The sequence below is a fragment of the Rhinoderma darwinii genome, chromosome 2 (assembly GCF_050947455.1).
Source record: "Rhinoderma darwinii isolate aRhiDar2 chromosome 2, aRhiDar2.hap1, whole genome shotgun sequence".
NCBI classification, from domain to species: Eukaryota; Metazoa; Chordata; class Amphibia; order Anura; family Rhinodermatidae; genus Rhinoderma; species Rhinoderma darwinii.
In genome coordinates this window covers 422,971,152-422,989,567 of record NC_134688.1, presented here as the reverse complement: position 1 = coordinate 422,989,567, position 18,416 = coordinate 422,971,152, and the positions used below count along the sequence as shown (strand labels likewise).

Below are 18,416 nucleotides of genomic sequence, written 5' to 3'. Positions count from 1 at the left end.
CGCCGTCTGAATGTTAATCCCACATTAACCGGCGTTCTCTGTCCTCTGGGACCCGTTCTATTAAATAATTCCTTAAATAACTTGCTGTAATTTTGTCAATAAGATTTCTTGGAGATTTCTTTTTTGCAATAATATAGGGGCTTTGGGATTTATTATAACACACAACATGAATATATTTACATCTATTGATGGGCATGTATTTTTATTGGTGTGCTTGTAAAACATTCACACTTTAGAATTCTAGATTATTTTTTTTACATAAACTGGAAGTTTGGGGAGATGCGCTATTATTCTAATGCCATTTTATTCTCATTCCTCTTTTTAAGGGGATTAGACTATGGCAGTGGTCTTTAAACGCTGGCTTTCCAGTTGTTGGAAAAGTACAATTTCCAGCAAGCCCTCTACCTCAGTTTGCTCATTTACTGGCAGTAAAGATCATCTATAGGTCTAGTATCTACTTTCCATAAAAGCATCAAGAGGACACCCACATGCAATGGCCCTTAAACTACACTTGTATATTGTATAAACAATTAAAGGCTTGTCTTATGAAGACAGATCGCTGTGGGTCCGGTTTCTTTAACCACCCGCAATCAGCTTTATCAGCGGGAAAGCTATGTCCGGCATTTTCCCTGCTATGGCTAAAGATGAATGGCGGACCGTGTAATGCACGGACAGGCTGGGTTCACCAGATGGGCCTTGGTCTTAGGTCATAGGAGGGTTACTGAGTGAACGCTCATATGCCCATATGGCCTTTCTAGGGCATATAGACAGGGGTTGTCTTATTAGGAAACACCTTTATTTGTAACCTAACTGTCCTGTAATACATTGGATTCGGTCAAGGAGGTTATCGAAGTAAAGGCTTTTTCACATAAATCCTTATTCCATTCCGTATTTTTTTCATTTTTTTTTCATTCAGAAAATTGGTTTGGATCCAAGGTGGGGGAAAGATCTTGTAACATAAGGCATGTCTCCGAGAAAATGCAGGGTCTCACTTCCTAGTCCCTCAATAACATATCTATAGAGCAATGTTGTTATTGGATACATTAACAGATCAAAATTATGGTCACTATCATTCTCCCGCCAATAGCTCCAGTTAGTCATGATTTGTTAGGATGCGTATATTAATATGGATCATTATTTTGATTCTCTTCAATGTCTCTGATGACAACATTACCAGAAGAAGCTGGGGCTGGAATAATTGTCTCAAGGACCAGCAGAAGCTACTTCACACAAGACCCTGAATCTTCAAAATGGAATACAGTGAAGGAAATAAGTATTTGATCCCTTGCTGATTTTGTAAGTTTGCGCACTGTCAAAGACATCAACAGTCTAGAATTTTTAGGCTAGGTTCATTTTACCAGTGAGAGATAGATTATATAAAAAAAAAAAAAACAGAAAATCACATAGTCAAAATTATATATATTTATTTGCATTGTGCACAGAGAAATAAGTATTTGATCCATTTGGCAAAAAAAGACTTAATACTTGGTGGCAAAACCCTTGTTGGCAAGCACAGCAGTCAGACGTTTTTTGTAGTTGATGATGAGGTTTGCACACATGTTAGATGGAATTTTGGCCCACTCCTCTTTGCAGATCATCCGTAAATCATTAAGATTTCGAGGCTGTCGCTTGGCAAATCGGATCTTCAGCTCCCTCCATAAGTTTTCGATGGGATTAAGGTCTGGAGACTGGCTAAGCCACTCCATGACCTTAATGTGCTTCTTTTTGAGCCACTCCTTTGTTGCCTTGGCTGTATGTTTCGGGTCATTGTCATGCTGGAAGACCCAGCCACGAGCCATTTTTAATGTCCTGGTGGAGGGAAGGAGGTTGTCACTCAGGATTTGACGGTACATGGCTCCATCCATTCTCCCATTGATGCGGTGAAATAGTCCTGTGCCCTTAGCAGAGAAACACCCCCAAAACATAATGTTTCCACCTCCATGCTTGACAGTGGGGACGGTGTTCTTTGGGTCATAGGGAGCATTTCTCTTCCTCCAAACACGGCGAGTAGAGTTAATGCCGAAGAGCTCAATTTTATTCTCATCTGACCACAGCACCTCCTCCCAATCACTCTCAGGATCATCCAGATGTTCATTTGCAAACTTCAGATGGGCCTGTACATGTGCCTTCTTGAGCAGGGGGACCTTGCGGGCACTGCAGGATTTTAATCCATTACGGCGTAATGTGTTACCAATGGTTTTCTTGGTGACTGTGGTCCCAGCTGCCTTCAGATCATTAACAAGTTCCCCCCGTGTAGTTTTCGGCTGAGCTCTCACCTTCCTCAGGATCAAGGATACCCCACGAGGTGAGATTTTGCATGGAGCCCCAGATCGATGTCGATTGACAGTCATTTTGTATGTCTTCCATTTTCTTACTATTGCACCAACAGTTGTCTCCTTCTCACCCAGCGTCTTACTTATGGTTTTGTAGCCCATTCCAGCCTTGTGCAGGTCTATGATCTTGTCCCTGACATCCTTAGAAAGCTCTTTGGACTTTCCCATGTTGTAGAGGTTAGAGTCAGACTGATTAATTGAGTCTGTGGACAGGAGTCTTTTATACAGGTGACCATGTAAGACAGCGGTCTTTAATGCAGGCACCAAGTTAATTTGGAGCGTGTAACTGGTCTGGAGGAGGCTGAACTCTTAATGGTTGGTAGGGGATCAAATACTTATTTCTTTGTGCACAATGCAAATAAATATATATAATTGTGACAATGTGATTTTCTGTTTTTTTTTTTTTATATAATCTATCTCTCACTGGTAAAATTAACCTAGCCTAAAAATTCTAGACTGTTCATGACTTTGACAGTGGGCAAACTTACAATATCAGCAAGGGATCAAATACTTATTTCCTTCACTGTATCTAAGAATCTAGGTACAGGTAGGTTCACATGTGGCAGATTTGTTGCAGAAATGTATGCACCTGAAAAAATGTATCCCATATATCTGAATGGAGTTTGAGAAAATCATATGGTGCAGAAACAACCCCATTCACATGTATGCTTTTTTTCAGTTGCAGAAATTCTGAAGCAAATTTGCCGCATGTGAACATACCCTTATATATTTGAAATACATAATCTGGACTTTCAAATTCATTACACCTACTGTTTGCCCCATCTCTTTTTCTAGACACTTTTCCAAAATGTATGTAGAGGCGCCAAAAGTGTCTAAAACACATAATAAATTAGGCGTATACCATGTACTGCCGCTGTTTGCATAGTAAATCTTCCCATCGTGTTTTTGTTTAAATTCTCATGGGCTGAATCAACCTGAATTCTGTGTAACACATGATCCATGTTTATAGCACAGAAAAGGATATGATGAATTAGAGGATTAAATTACAGCAACAAGCTCGAATATTCAGCATGAAAAGCAGCAGTATGCGCGACTCACTAAGGTTACCAGTTCACTTCATTTTCTTACAGAATCAATTCCCAGTGGTTTTGCTCATCTTAAATTCTAACAATTGCCCATGATGTATCAAGCCAAAAAAGAATCACAAGATTTATCTTCAGCTAAAATATTTTTTTCATTTGGCATTCAGGTAGTTTAGTAGCGGTGTATCTGCGACTGCAGAATCCTGATTTGAAAATTAAGAGCCCTGGCGAGTGCAGTGATTAAATTTAGTATGCTCCTACAAATATAACCATGCGATTATTACATCTGATTTATGTTATGGGTTAGGGATACAATTAATATTAGAAACTTGCAATTTGATGATATCAAAGTCTCATTCTTGGTACTTCGGTACTGTCCTTAATTGCTAGTAAATTGTGCTCTGCATTATTATGAGTGTTGGTTCAGCCCACATAATATCTGTCTTCGCTGTGTAGGAGCCTGAAGTATAATAATTGTTTGTATTCTTTGCAAGATAACTGTCCTTACAAATTTCTACATTAAAAAAAATCATCAGTAAACATAAGTCTGTTACACTCTTCTGTAAAATATCTGCTTTTACCAAACTGGTTGAAAACCAATATGACTGCTAATACAGGGGTTGTCGCCCAACTTTCCCATCTCTCCTGAAAGGCAACGCTGCTTAGTCTTGTGGTGATACATCGCTACTTCTATATAGCTGCATAACTAGGTAGAAATATTGCTGGGTAGTGATTAAGAACAGACTGCCATAGCTTGGGCCTACCAGAGGAAATTATTCTGAGGGTCCACCCTTCATCTATACGGAACATGTGCACCTCCACTTTGAATTGCATCATAAACTTGTGCACACACAGGATACATCATCAATAAAGGCTAATACAATTTTTGTGGCCATTATAAATAGACCTTAGTGGCAAATTATTGGCTCCAAAGTTAGCAGTAAACGTGGTTGTCTACTACTAGACCTTTGGGCCTGTTACTGTGCCAGAGCCTGGGCCCACTGTAGCAGGGGAGTAACTATAGTGGGTGCAGTGGCTGCGGTTGACCCCGGGCCTTGGATCCTGAGGGAGCCCAAATGGTCTCTAGCCCATATGAGCAGACCAGTACTATAAATGACTCATAATTACAATTACATTTGCATTGGGAACCAGGAGCCTCACATTACGCCTCTGCACTGGACGATCTTCTAGTGCTCTGGTAGGCCAGTCCAACACTGTTGTAATGTGTAATGGGGATATTAGCGGTTGTTAATAAAGAGAAATATATCTAAAAAAAAAAAAAAAATCACAACTGAAGGGAATCTGTAACATCTTGACAGGAGATGACAACTTAAGGATATGAACTATTATTTTGGGGTTTTTTGTTTTACATTCACTAGGAAATGTTCTATAGAGGGAATATCCATATTTTGACATATTAGACTGGGAAGACTTAGCAAAAGTAGAAGAACACGTTGCAAAATAATAAGTAATTTACTGGTAGTATTTATATTTGGTCAACCTTCCAGCACACTATTAAGCTGCTATGGTGCCGGAAGTGATACATCTGTTTGACCAAAGACGATAAGTTGCTGGTACTCATCCATGGTAGTGGTAATTTTGTCTCTCATTCCTGGTTTGAGCAGATAATCTGTAAAGATTTTAATGTTTTATCGAGAGAAAAAAATTGTATTGAGGATGTTTTTGTCCAAGACACTAATACATTTCTTATTAATTTATAATGTCAAATGTATTTACAGGTACAAAACATCAGTCTAGTGGAAGGTGAGACAGTGACAGTGGAGAGCCTAGAAGGTGTGGAGCCTGTCATTCTGGCCAATGAATCCTTTTTAATGAGGGGTCAAGTGATCCGAAGTCCAACCAACCAAGTCATGGTTCATTTTCAAAGTTTACAGCCATCAAATCTGGGCACCTTCCGATTCTTTTACCAAGGTAAGGAGACTGCTGTTATGTATTGTGACTAATGAAAACTATTGCATGAAAATATTTCTGTAATTAATAGTTTTGCTATAAATTCCTTATAATGACTAATATCACTGAGGAGCATCTTGATCATTGGCACTTGAAAGAATGTGTTGGCAACTTCAGATCTTTCAAAATTCTGGATGGGTCACCTGCTGGTGGCTACTCATAGTGCTTATCAGCTACTTAAACATTGTTGTAGCTCAGAAAATAGCAGGGCCAGAATATGATTTACTAGATAATCTCATGGTATACCCAACTAATAATTCCAATTGGAATTACACATTATATTAATATCTGTGTATGATGTAATTTTCATCTAGATTTGCTCTAAGGCAATATATACCATGGAGGTAGACCATGTGACTACTAAAGGGCCTAGGGAGTCCAGCTTGGCAAGTATATGTATAGAAGTGCACTTTTAGCAAATGAGGGTTAACAAATCGTGTGCATGGACGGGGGAACAAACACCAGGCCTTTCTATTCATGATGGCAAACCTAGCATCATAATGGTGGGCCCAATTTAAGCTTTGCTGTGGGATCCCCTCTGTTCTGTGTATGCCATTGATCTACTGACAATCTAAGGCAGGATTCACACCAGCGTTCGCCATTCTCTTGTTCTGCTCTGTCAGAGGAGCAGAACAAGGGAGTAACCGGAAGCGCCAATTCCATTGCACTGCGGACACCACCGGTGGCCGACGAAACCCATTGATTTTAATGGGTTACGTCTGCTTTCTTTTGGGGTGTGCGTGGTTTTACTGGAAACAGTAGTGCAGCATGCTGTGCTATTGTTTCGGGTATTTACGGCTAGATCTGCAAAGGAGGCCCCTAATGGAGCTTCCAACGCAGATGTGATGGATGCCTAATTTGTACTGGAGGCCTGCCAGATCCCAGTTGTGGGAAAATATACTAATAATGTTGTATTTTCTGACAATTATTTACTTCTTCACTAAAAGGTAAGGAACACCAGGTGTGTCTGGCAGAATTGTCCTCTTTCATTTTATGTACATGTTCAGCCATGGCAAATGTGTATGTTAATAAAGTGAATGGCAATGATACATCTGTACATCTATAAAAGAACATATTTGTTCCCCTACTTCGTAGTTTTTATTCTGCACAGTTTCTCCCATCGGAAGATGCATTTTTTTAACTGCTTTCAACTTAAAGGCAATTACATGATAGGAAAATCATAGGGATTCAATGACATAAATGCCATTTGTTTTCCTAGCCGGCAATATTGCACTTTTATAGTTGATTGCCTTGTGTAGAAGACTGACCAACTGTTTGTTTCTGTTGGTGTCTGTGTGTATGTGAATTTCCTAGGAAGGCAAGTCTGTGGGCCCGTCTGGTGTGAATCTCAGTCCTTTTCACAAGTATACAGAACATGTGGGCATGAAAAAGATGACAAAAACGTAACACCCAGGGAAAATATTTGCAAACAAAGACAAACATAGCCTTCATTGGAGCCATCTGTTTTGGAGAGATGCTACAGAAAATCTATTTGTGTTTATGTATACAATTATTTACCATGCGGCACATCACAAAGTTACACTTTTTGGGGATTTACTCTTAAAATTAGGGACAAGCAACTCTAATAGCTACAGTCTTGGTAGATTATTAGTCCCAGTGAGCCTTGAGAAAGCCAGCAGTGTTCTTGCATGCAGAATGGTTAGACCTTATAGTGTTATGAAACAGAGATGTTTCGTAAACAGTACTCATTTGGTATTGGTCAGATCAAATTTTCTGCTTCATTTAGGAAGTATAGGGGTTTAAACAGTCTGGCACAGAATAGTCACACATAGAATATTGAGGTTAAAAAGGCCTTTTAGTACTTGAAACTAAAAATTTAGTATTGAAGGGGTATTCTACTTTCTGAAAAATTGCTCTTTTAAAACTATAAAAAAAAACAACTGATTTGTCAGAAACTGGAAAATCCCCTTTCCCTCGCTGCGGGAAAACTGTCACATACTGAAAACATGTTTTCAGTACAGGACAGTAGTTCCGCGTAGAGGCAGGGACTCCTAGCGTCATAGATAACGATGATGCTAGGAGCCCGGCTCCCTGCAGTGTGCTCAGTCCGGGAAATGCGGCCGACCTGCGGACCGTATATCACGGACTGAACACGCTCGTGTGAATCCGGCCTAAGTCCATAGTCTAGTGTATATGCTGCCACCGGTCAGTCCACAGTCTAGTGTACATGCTGCCGTCAGTCAGTCCACAATCTAGTGTAAATGCTTTCTGTATTTAACTTATAATAGTTTTAAATTTTAAATTGGCAACCAAAAAAATAATGGTTTCAATATTTCATTTTATACTTGAAACTCAAAGGAGCCCAAGTAAATATTTTAACCTGGAGCCTGGATGGGAGGGTGAGTGCAGAGGGATAACACTATGTGGTAGGGGCTCTGTGGGGAGTTGGGCCATGGGGGAGACACTGCTACAGAAGGTCAATACAGAAAGTGGCAGGAGCAAGAAGGGAAATGCAGTTAGTGGCATTACCTGGGGGAATGGCGAGACATGATGTGGCAGTTTTCTGTGAGAGGGGTTGGGGTACATAAAGGGTCAGGTCTCTGGAGGGAGTGGGCATAAGGAACATAAACGGGTAGTGAGACACACAACCAGCCAGAGCAAGACAAGGGGAAAACACTTCTTGGCAGTGAATGAGACAGTAAATTGGCTGGGGCTTTCGGGTGGTATGGAGGAGATAGTGGGTGGCAGGGGCTCTGGGGGGAGTAGAGGGGCATATAGAAAAATCATTCTACTGAAGCGGCACAGAATATAGGCAGACTACAACTTCAGGAGCTCCTTTACCTTCCTGCCACAGTCACTAACAAACTATAGTTACTAAAGTGCCTCATTATAGAAGCCACTGCTCCTGGTTGTAGGGAGGAATGAAGGACTTTCCCTCTTCCTTCCTCTTTTACTTACTAACAGCACGGACGGCAATATCACACAGTGGATACAATAATTATTACAGCTCACTGAGGCCTACTGTTGTGGATTTCTCCAACCCTTTCATGGTGCCCATGTGCAGTTGCACTAGAGCGGGCAGACAACAGGTACACATGCCGCTGTCTCCTTCTAGTGTCTTGCTGCTCCTGCCATGCACTGATGTCTGCAGGTTCGGCAGGGTGATCAGTCCAAACCTACAGTTCTGGTGGAGGGTGAAGGCCCATCTCTTTCAGTTGGCCCTGTGCCCCAGAACTGTAAATCCATTTGTAGAATGTGACCTGTATTAAATGATCTGTTTTAAAGAAGCCATTGGTGTTTCATCGATTTTCAATTATGTATATATGTATAGTTTATAATATAGTTTCATTTATGTAGTATCTTCAATACTGACAAGCACCTTCAACGTTTTAAAAAAATTTATGCTGTAATAGAAAATCAAAGGCTAACCATGTTTTTTGTAGATTTTTTATTTTTTTTAAAACATTTTATTGAACATTCAAAAGAAAAGCAAAACATTGCCCGTACCTTTGAAAATTGACACAATTATACAGGCTGTATCATTAGAATTTTTACAAGTAGTTACAGTTTATCTGTACAGTGCTTCCAAGATTAATATATCTATATCAATACCGAGCTCATACAGAATTAACCATTTGACACTCTTTACAGATAGTCACGTTGCATCTTCACATTATGTTCCAGATCCATTCACAACAGTATTGGAATTTTGCAACGCAACATAAAGCTAGCCAGGTATATCTATACAATTTTCAATATATAGCATAAATTACATATTGTTGAACATCAAGGCAAAGAGGATAATAACTTTCAACAAGTAATGCTTTAACATTGACCAACATTTAACAGTGTTTTCTATACTCATATACTTCGTCATATGCCTCAACTTCTAGGTGTAAATCTCTAACTATCAACTTGGCACTACGACTTTTAGTTTACCCAAATTCCCTTTAAGGTCTTCTGTGCGATACAATTTGGTATATTGGAATCCCGCCACCACTTCCCCAATATCCGAATCAGACAAGTGCATCAGAAATGGCTTCCATCTTTTGAAAAAGCCTGCAGTTTTTTTCTCTTTATGCTTTGCTGTATCAATCTTATCGGAATACAGACAAACTTTCAACTGTTGTATTAGTTGATCTAAAGACGGTATGCTGGAATCTAACCAATTTTCAAAATGCATCTTTTGGCAATGATCAATATTATATGCACTAGTGATGGTATATATGTCAAGGACCCTTCCTCATCTGCATCTATTGAGGCTATTGAAAAGTGTTTATGCCATTATATTTATAGAGCATCATAAAGGGAATGTATCATGAATGTATATTAATTACTTTTTCTCACGTTTATTTTTTATTTTTAAAAACGTATCTGGAGCTACTATATTAAAGACACACCCTCCTTCTTGCATTGTCTGAATAGACAGTACAGCAGCTGCAATGAATGGGAGTTAATGGTCAGAGAAATGTCAATAGACTAATAAAGTCTCCAGGATTATGAAGTGATGAAATACAGCACCCATTACTCACGGAGTGACATGAAGGCTGCGTGCAGAGCCTTATCCGTGTGTATAGTATATAGTGTTGCTCTCCTGGCTTGTCTAAGCTTCCAGCACTACAATAGAGATTGTCATTATATCCTCAGCCCTCTAATAATAATAATAATATGACTCTTCTGACCCTGTAAGGCTTCACTCACATCTGCGTTGGGGTTCCGTTCATGGGTTCCGTCAGTCCTTTCCGTCAGGGGAACCCATGAAGGCAAACCAAACGGAAACCATAGCTTTTCGTTTGTATTACCATTGATTTCAATGGAAATGCTTCCGTTACTAATGGTTTGCATTTGTCTCCGTTCCAAAAGGTTTCAGTTTTTTGGCGGAATTAATAGCGTAGTCGACTGACGGAAAGGTCTGACGGAACTCATTAACGGAATCCCGACGCAGATGTAAATGAAGCTTTGAAGTCTTCATAGCAAAGCTAAAAAGGGAACTGCAGGAAATGTCATCCTATTGTGTGTGCTCCATTGACTTATGTGAAAACTGGAATATTTCAGGATTTTTCTTTATATGGATACACCATAAACAACAAAATATTTTTTTTCAAAAAGAGAATCCTGAATTAAATAATATATAATTTTATTATTTTCATTTATTATTTTATTTATAGTCTACCAGTGCTTTGCCTTGATGTATGTTGTTTGATTCAATATCTATAAAATGATTATTATATTTCAAATAATATTCAAAAGGTGTTGTTTTTATCTTTCATTATAGCATCGGAAAGTATGTCTGGTTTAAAGGATCTTACATTGTAATGATTATTACAATATGTTCAACAGAGATTTGCAGACCTTTAAGTCACTGTGTCTTAAGTCTCTTCGATTATAGTAGTTGGTGTCTAGAGATTTGTTGATGATGGTAATACTTTTTAATGGACGTGCATAAAGATGCTTCATAGATTAAGCCATGTTCCTTGCAGAATCTCATGGGTCGCCTCAAGCAGTGTTCTCTAGCGCCAGAACAAATGGTGCTTAGCTGTTCTAAATTAAAGGGTTATTCCCAAAATATACTTTTAAGTCCATGTCCTGGAGTGTAAATTTATTAATATCTCTAAATACCTTCTTTCTGTAGTGCGGCGTCTTGCAGCTATGGCCTCCTCTCCACCCTTCTCCGTCTTTTTTGTTGCGGTAGTCATTCCTATGGAAACCCCACCGCAGCTTGCAATCTCTTGTCGCGCTTGCACAGTTCCCCCTGCCTTTGATGGCTGGATTTCCGAGAATGCGCTGGGGCTGCGATCTCCCGACACTTGCTCCTTCCCTGCTGTTCATATTATTTGTAAGAGAGGGCTCAAGGGATAGCACAGCAACCCTGGAGCCGTTCCCATCTTGCACTGAGTTTTTTGTGAGCCCGATGCTGCTATCAGAAGTTTATGATAGCAGCATCAGGAGCATGCGCAGAGATGGTGGCGTGGAGATATGGATGAGCGGCACACCCACATTTTAGGAAATGCCTGGGTACAAGAAGCGGGGAAAACAGAAGGGGCCATGAGAATTATTGAGATGTGAATGACTACAAGAGGTGCAAAATGCACATTTTTTAATATATAGATGAATTGCCTAAAAAAAAAAATTAACAAGGAAGTTGGGAATAACCCTTTAAGTCATGAGCCATTTGGACGGTTTGTCTTGTCTGAAATAACATGTAGTTGTCTCTTGCCTAGCTTCTAAGTTTCTGATCAACTTTCCTGTCTTCTACTCTTCTTCTTCTTCTCAGTATATATAAGAGGTGTATAACAAAAATTGCAGAGCATTCCAGACAATTTTTGGATATTTTATATAGAGACTTTCATCAGGGTGACTGGGGACTCAGAAATTATATGATTTAACTCTGAGGTATTGGGGTAACCTATTGTTCCACTTTAAAGTCCAGGGAGGAGAAGTGGTCCAGACATATTTGGTTTCATCCTCTTTGTTATTAGGAAGCAGAAAAGAAAGAACAAGCACTTCTGTCCTGGTTGGCAAAACCTGGCACCATAATGGAGGCCCATTTTAATCTTTGCTATGGTGCCCCCACTCTTCTACGTACGCTTTTAGGGCAGGTAACACACTCTGCTTAGCTGCATGTAAGATATATCAATGACTCAATAATCACACATGAAGATATATGAGCATATTGACTGGTAGCACGTAAAACTGCATATGCAACTATATAAAGTTAGTATACAAGTCCTATGGCAAACAAGTTAATAGGTTGTGCTAACCTAGAAATATAAATTTTATGACACAGAGGACACCAGTGCTCACCTATAATAATGATACATAACTGCCATGAAGCAAACTAGATTAAATTAAAAACACAATTTTATGGAAAAAATTATACTACAATGGACAATTACACATATTAAAGGGGTTGTCTTATCACATCTCTGGCTTCCAAGACCCCAGCAAAAAGTTGTTTTTGCCAGGGGAAGCCATGACCAGCTAGATATATCCCCTATAGTACTGTCATCAATAAATGGCCGCTCATGAAATACAATGTTAATGCAATGTTAACGCTCTTAGCTCTTGCTCATAGAGGGGCATCCCAAGTGGGAGACACCCTATCTATTATGTCAATGTGCCTTAATAGGGCATACAGATATGTTGACCCTTACCTTTGCTTGAATTTGGTTAAGGACTACAATTTCTCATGAAACCAATTCAATACAATATCATGACATGTTAGCAAAACTCTTGACGGGTTATAATACACATCACAACCACTGGGTGGCCACACATAGACACATATAACATAGATATCTTGTAACAGAATATTGCGAAAACATGTTTTTTTCAAAGCTTGTCATCCTGCGCCACACCTGTCAGGAGATGTATGGAATAAAAGGAAAGGTAAGGAAGGACAGATCTGTGTGCAAACGGGTTGTCTTAATAGGACAACTCCTTTAATTTAGATGTTATTATCGATGAATCTTTTATAAAGGTTTTTGTACATCTTTTAATAAGATTAAGGATATGATTGTGACAATATTGTTGTCAATTTTAGTTTGAGCCCTAGATATTGTGATTTGAATTTCATCTAATAATATAAATTGTCGTGTTTTACTTACGTTAATGCACTAGTGCAATTATTCTGTAATGTGGGCTGTGCTAACCGTGTAGTTATACAGTTTATTATAGTCATTTTCCAGCGCACCTTTGTATTGTAAAACGCTGATGGATCGCTTCCTTCCGCACCATTCTAATTTGACTCTTTTTGTTATTTGATGGACTCTCCATGACCAAAGGTTATACTACATAAGCAATATTTATTCCCTTAGACTCACTATTAAGTAACCTACATTGACAATTACTATTTGTTCTGTAGTGTAATGATCTTCTTCAGTATTCAGCAAATTAATAGCCTTGTATGATGTCCAGCCATTTAATATCTCTCACAGATATTAATATATCACTCATTCAGGACACACTAATTGAACGTGGATAGAGACTGGACATTGAAATAGAGCAAATATCAAGTTTGCTTTTAATTTGAGTAAGGGTATGTGCACACACACTAATTACGTCCGTAATTGACGGACGTATTTCGGCCGCAAGTCCCGGACCGAACACAGTGCAAGGAGCCGGGCTACTAGCATCATACTTATGTACGACGCTAGGAGTCCCTGCCTCGCTGCAGGACAACTGTCCCGTACTGTAAACATGATTACAGTACAGGACAGTTGTCCGGCAGCGAGGCAGGGACTCCTAGCATCGTACATAACTATGATGCTAGGAGCCCGGCTCCCTGCAGTGTGTTCGGTCCGGGACTTGCGGCCGAAATACGTCCGTCAATTACGGACGTAATTAGTGTGTGTGCACATACCCTAATTGTTCTCATGGGCTTACGGATGTATTTACAACTGCAATTCTTGTGGCGTTTTTATACTGCAATTTGCTCTAAATCATGGCAAAAAACAAAAGCCATGGGGAGACACTACTACAGAAGATCAATACAGAAAGTGTCAGGGGCAAGAAGGGCAATGTAGTTAGTGGCATTACTTGGGGGAATGGCGAGACATGATGTGGCAGTTCTCTGTGAGACGGTTAGGGTGACATAAATGGTCAGGTCTCTGGAGGGAGTGGGCAGAAGAAACAGAAAGGGGTAGTGAGACACACAACCAGCCAGAGCAAGACAAGGGGAAACCACTTCCTGGCAGTGAATGAGGCAGTAAGTTGGCTTGGGCTTTGGGATGGAGGAGACTACAACTTCAGGAGCTCCTTTACCTTCCTGCCACAGTCACTAACCAAACATATAGTTACTAAAGTGTCTCATTATAGAAGCCACTGCTCCTGGTTGTAGGGAGGAATGAAGGACTTTCCCTCCTCCATCCTCCTTTACTTACTAACAGCACGGACGGCAGTATCACACAGTGGATACAATAATTATTACAGCTTACTGAGGCTGGCATGGTGGATTCCTCCAGACCTTTCTTTGGGCCCCTGTGCAGTTGCACTAGAGCGGGCAGACGACAGATACAACTGCCGCTGTCTCCTTCTAGTGTCTTGCTGCTCCTGCCATGCACTGATGTCTGCACGTTTGGCAGGGACATCAGTCCGAACCTGCAGTACTGGTGGAGGCCTCTACTGCTCCTTAGTGGTGAAAGCCCCATTGGCCCTGTGCCCCTTGTAATTGTTCTCATTGGCTTAAGGGTGTATTTACACATGCGATACTTGTGGCGTTTTTATACTGGAATTTGATCTAAATCATGGCAAAAATCAAGGGCCATGGGGGAGACACTACTACAGAAGATCAATACAGAAAGTGGCAGGGGCAAGAAGGGCAATTTGATTTAAATCATGGCAAAAATCCAGGGATTGTGCAAAATATCTGCTCTCCTGAAATTTATCTTTAAAGTGAATTACACCTTATGTAGGCAGACTACTGTATAAATTCCCAGATGCTCACTTGTAAAACATTGGATGCTGCTCTCTCAAGGAAGTGTACAACCACTCTATTTAAAGGGGTTGTCTGGTTTAGAAAGCCAATTTTGATATACCTGATTTGGGAATTCTGAGTTTATAGAAAAGGGTGCACTGTTCAGTATCCTCATCTCTTGGCCAGAGTGGAGAACAGTTACAAAGAGCGTCCCTCACTCTGGAGGACCAGTCCTGTCCTGCATTACATATTGATATGAATGGGCAATGTGTAATGCTTAATTTCCCCTGTGGTGATGCTGCAGGGAGATTGAACACTTAATGCCAGATTTCCCCAGAGATTACAGCTGATCAGCAGGGGGATACTTTATGATCAGTTTATTGTTGGAGGAATCTTCTAACAAGTAGGAATTGTCCAAAGAGGAGATCCCCATTAAGTATTATCCGACATAGTGCAAACGGTAAACATATTTTAATAGAACTGTATCTTCAGAAAATGACATATTATGAAATCAGGTTTATATTATACACATATTATTACGAAATTGTTGGTAGTATTTTTTTTCATTTGTTATGTGACTATCCATATAAAACAAAATCTTTAAATAGTCAAGTTTTCACATTGGCCACTAAAGCAGTGACATAAAGTAGACATTTCCTGTCCTCTGTAGCTCACTTGTAAGCTTTGCTGTCTATACAGGCACAGATTGAGGAGACAGCTTTATTGTTTTACTGGAAGCCCAGATAAGGCCAAATAGCAACACTATACACACATAATGGTCCTATAACACGGCCCGATATGACCAGTGTAGTCGAGTGCCGATCAACGAGACAGCTTGTCGATTTCCGCTCGTTTTCTCCATTCACAGGGAACAATGCTTGGTTACTACGATGGCTTGACCGCATACATTTCCATCACAGGGAGATGTGCTTCCGACAACGATAATATTTAATGCTGCATAATGTAAAGGATCTGCCAGACACAGCTTCTGTGTCGACGCCCGTGGTTAATCAGTCTGCACCTGTTCCTAGGTCTGATAGAGTGACTCGATCTGCTACCACTCAGGCTGGTAGGCTCAGGAGTGGGAGAACCTATCACAGCCTGGCCAGACAGTTCTAGCTCCCGCCCTCGGCCTATTTATACCTTCATTTCCAGCTTGTCTTTGCCTGTGATTATGTAATGACGGGGTGGGGAGACACACAGGTGAGCCCTAATCTACCCGCCACTCAGTCCCTGTCTACTTGCACGGCCCATCCTAGGCGATGGCGTACAACTGGGCGATGGTCCCTACGTTCAATATGTGTACGACAGACAAACAGACAAGGGTACACAGAAGCTAAGGGAAATGGGGCAGTTGCCCACGGCAACACCGTGAGCAACAGGAGTAGTGAACGAGTCGAGTCACACCAGGAGTGTACGAGGTACCAAACGCAGAGCAGGAGCGTAGTCAGTAAAGCCAGGGTCAAAATGAAGCAAGGTCAATAATAATAGCAGGAGCAGCAGAGCCAGGAAACAGGAAAGAATCATAGGCAAAGACAAGCAGGAAATGAAGGTATAAATAGGCCGAGGGCGGGAGCTAGAACCGTCTGGCCAGGCTGTGATAGGTTCTCCCACTCCTGAGCCTACCAGCCTGAGTGGTATCAGATCGAGTCACTCTATCAGACCTAGGAACAGGTGCAGACTGATTAACCACGGGCGTTGACACAGAAGCTGTGTCTGGCAGATCCTTTACACATAAACTATAAGATCAGCCGATGAACGATGCTCGTTCATCGGCTGATCTTTTCCGTTTTTATACAGGGCAATGATCAGGAACAAGCGTTCATATGAACGCTCATTTGCCTAATAATTAGCCCTGTGTAAAAGGGTATAAAGGCTCTCTATGCATCTCCTCTGTCCCTACCTGTTCTGTGGGAGAGGGGCTTATACACCATCCCTTTTTGGAGACTAAAAACTTCTATGACATTTCTCTGTCAATTTACTCCTGTTTATTTCAGCTGCCATAAAGCGCACACGTCCTGCTGTACTGACTACACAGAAAGTACACAAAGGAACTGTGTGTCTCAGATATGGCCGCCCCCAAGGAAAGTTTTACAAATAACAAATAAATATCTGCAATATTTAAAAAAAAAAAGACCAAACACTTTATTTTATCATCTACTATATATATACATAAATCTAATTAATGAAACTAAAGTTAAATACATGATACATCCCTTTAAGTCCTAACTCTAACTTGTGTTACTCTGAAATAAGCTTGAGTCAGCAGGGTTTCCATTTAGACTTGTAAGTCTCATCTGAAACATCTTTATTCACTTACCAGCTTTCACCTGGCATTTAAATGTAAGATGCGATGAGGGAAAGCACTGGGAGAAATTCAATACAATATACCGAACCTTTCTGATTTAACCCTTTCACCGCAGAGACAATTACAGCGCTCCAAAGACAGGTGTAAACAGTAGCCTACATCTGCATTTCTCAAGGGACATCAAAGACCCTTCCTCCCAGCTGCAAATTCAGGCTGCAAACCTGCAAAGATTAAGGGGCAATTAAATAATTTAAAGCAATGTAATCCTGCTAAAGTTAATATCTGGCGTCTCAGGTTAAATGCGCACCCGCTGCACGCAGGCACTAATGGAAATATAATTGGTGTGAGCAATTAGGTGATAATTTAGCATAATTGCCTACAAAGTTGAGAACTTTTTCATTGAATCCTAGCACAGAGGCAACTTCTATGTGTGGATAGTAAGAGGGGGGAAGTGCTTTGTGCATCTGTCATGTTGGCAATATATCTTTGAGTTACTTGCCGCCCTCTGCCCTAAAATAGTCCATTCACATCTGTTACTTGTCCAGAACACTGAGCTTAATGGATGGAAACTACATCTACTGCAATGCTATCTTCTGAGTGCCAACAAGTTTAGTCCTGTTGCAAAATGTAAGGTGCTGACACATATACCAGTATGCTGGCACGCAAAATATTTTACTACTTTCAATGGGAAGAGCACAAATAGTTAATCAGTCAGTAAGGTGCACCTCTGGTTTCCAGAGATTTCATATAATATTATGGAATGTGATAAGCAGCAATCAGTTAATAGATCCAGGGCTCATCATGTGCATCTGAGGTGTACTTTTACTTGTAAAACTACATGGGCATTACAATAATTTGAAAACTGTAACAATCTGCAGTAAATCCGCATATCGGTGCAGTTTTCAGCCGAACATCAGCCGGACAGGGGCCACTATGTGTGTCCCTAGCTTTAGTGCTGTCACCTGTAATGAACTCTGTAGGTGTGCATGCAGAATTAGATCAGGGCAGATTTACAGCGTCTGTATGTTAACAAAAATGTTTTAACTCTCTGACAGCAAACAGAGCTCTTGAAAATGACAAGAAATGAAACACAAAATTTATTACGAAGCTGTACAACTTTTCATTCCATATTTATTAAAGGGGTTTTTTCATTTAGGCAACCTTTTTACGTATGCTCCATTAAAGAGGCTCTGTCACCAGATTTTGCAACCCCTATCTGCTATTGCAGCAGATAGGCGCTGCAATGTAGATAAGAGTAAAGTTTTTATTTTTAAAAAACGAGCATTTTTGGTCAAGTTATGACCATTTTTGTAGTTATGCAAATGAGGCTTGCAAAAGTACAAGTGGGTGTGTTTAAAAGTAAAAGTCCAAGTGGGCGTGTATTA

The 18,416-nt window shown here is 40.3% G+C and overlaps 1 protein-coding gene across 1 annotated transcript in view; it reads left to right on the top strand.

The window, feature by feature from the left end:
* The window catches only part of SEZ6 (seizure related 6 homolog), a 579,683-nt gene that overhangs the window by 432,043 nt on the left and 129,224 nt on the right, over nucleotides 1-18,416 (top strand). Inside the window, exon 4 of the mRNA XM_075854295.1 lies at nucleotides 5,116-5,308. Within this exon, the coding sequence (XP_075710410.1) occupies nucleotides 5,116-5,308 (193 nt within the window). The remainder of the gene's footprint in view (nucleotides 1-5,115; nucleotides 5,309-18,416) is intronic.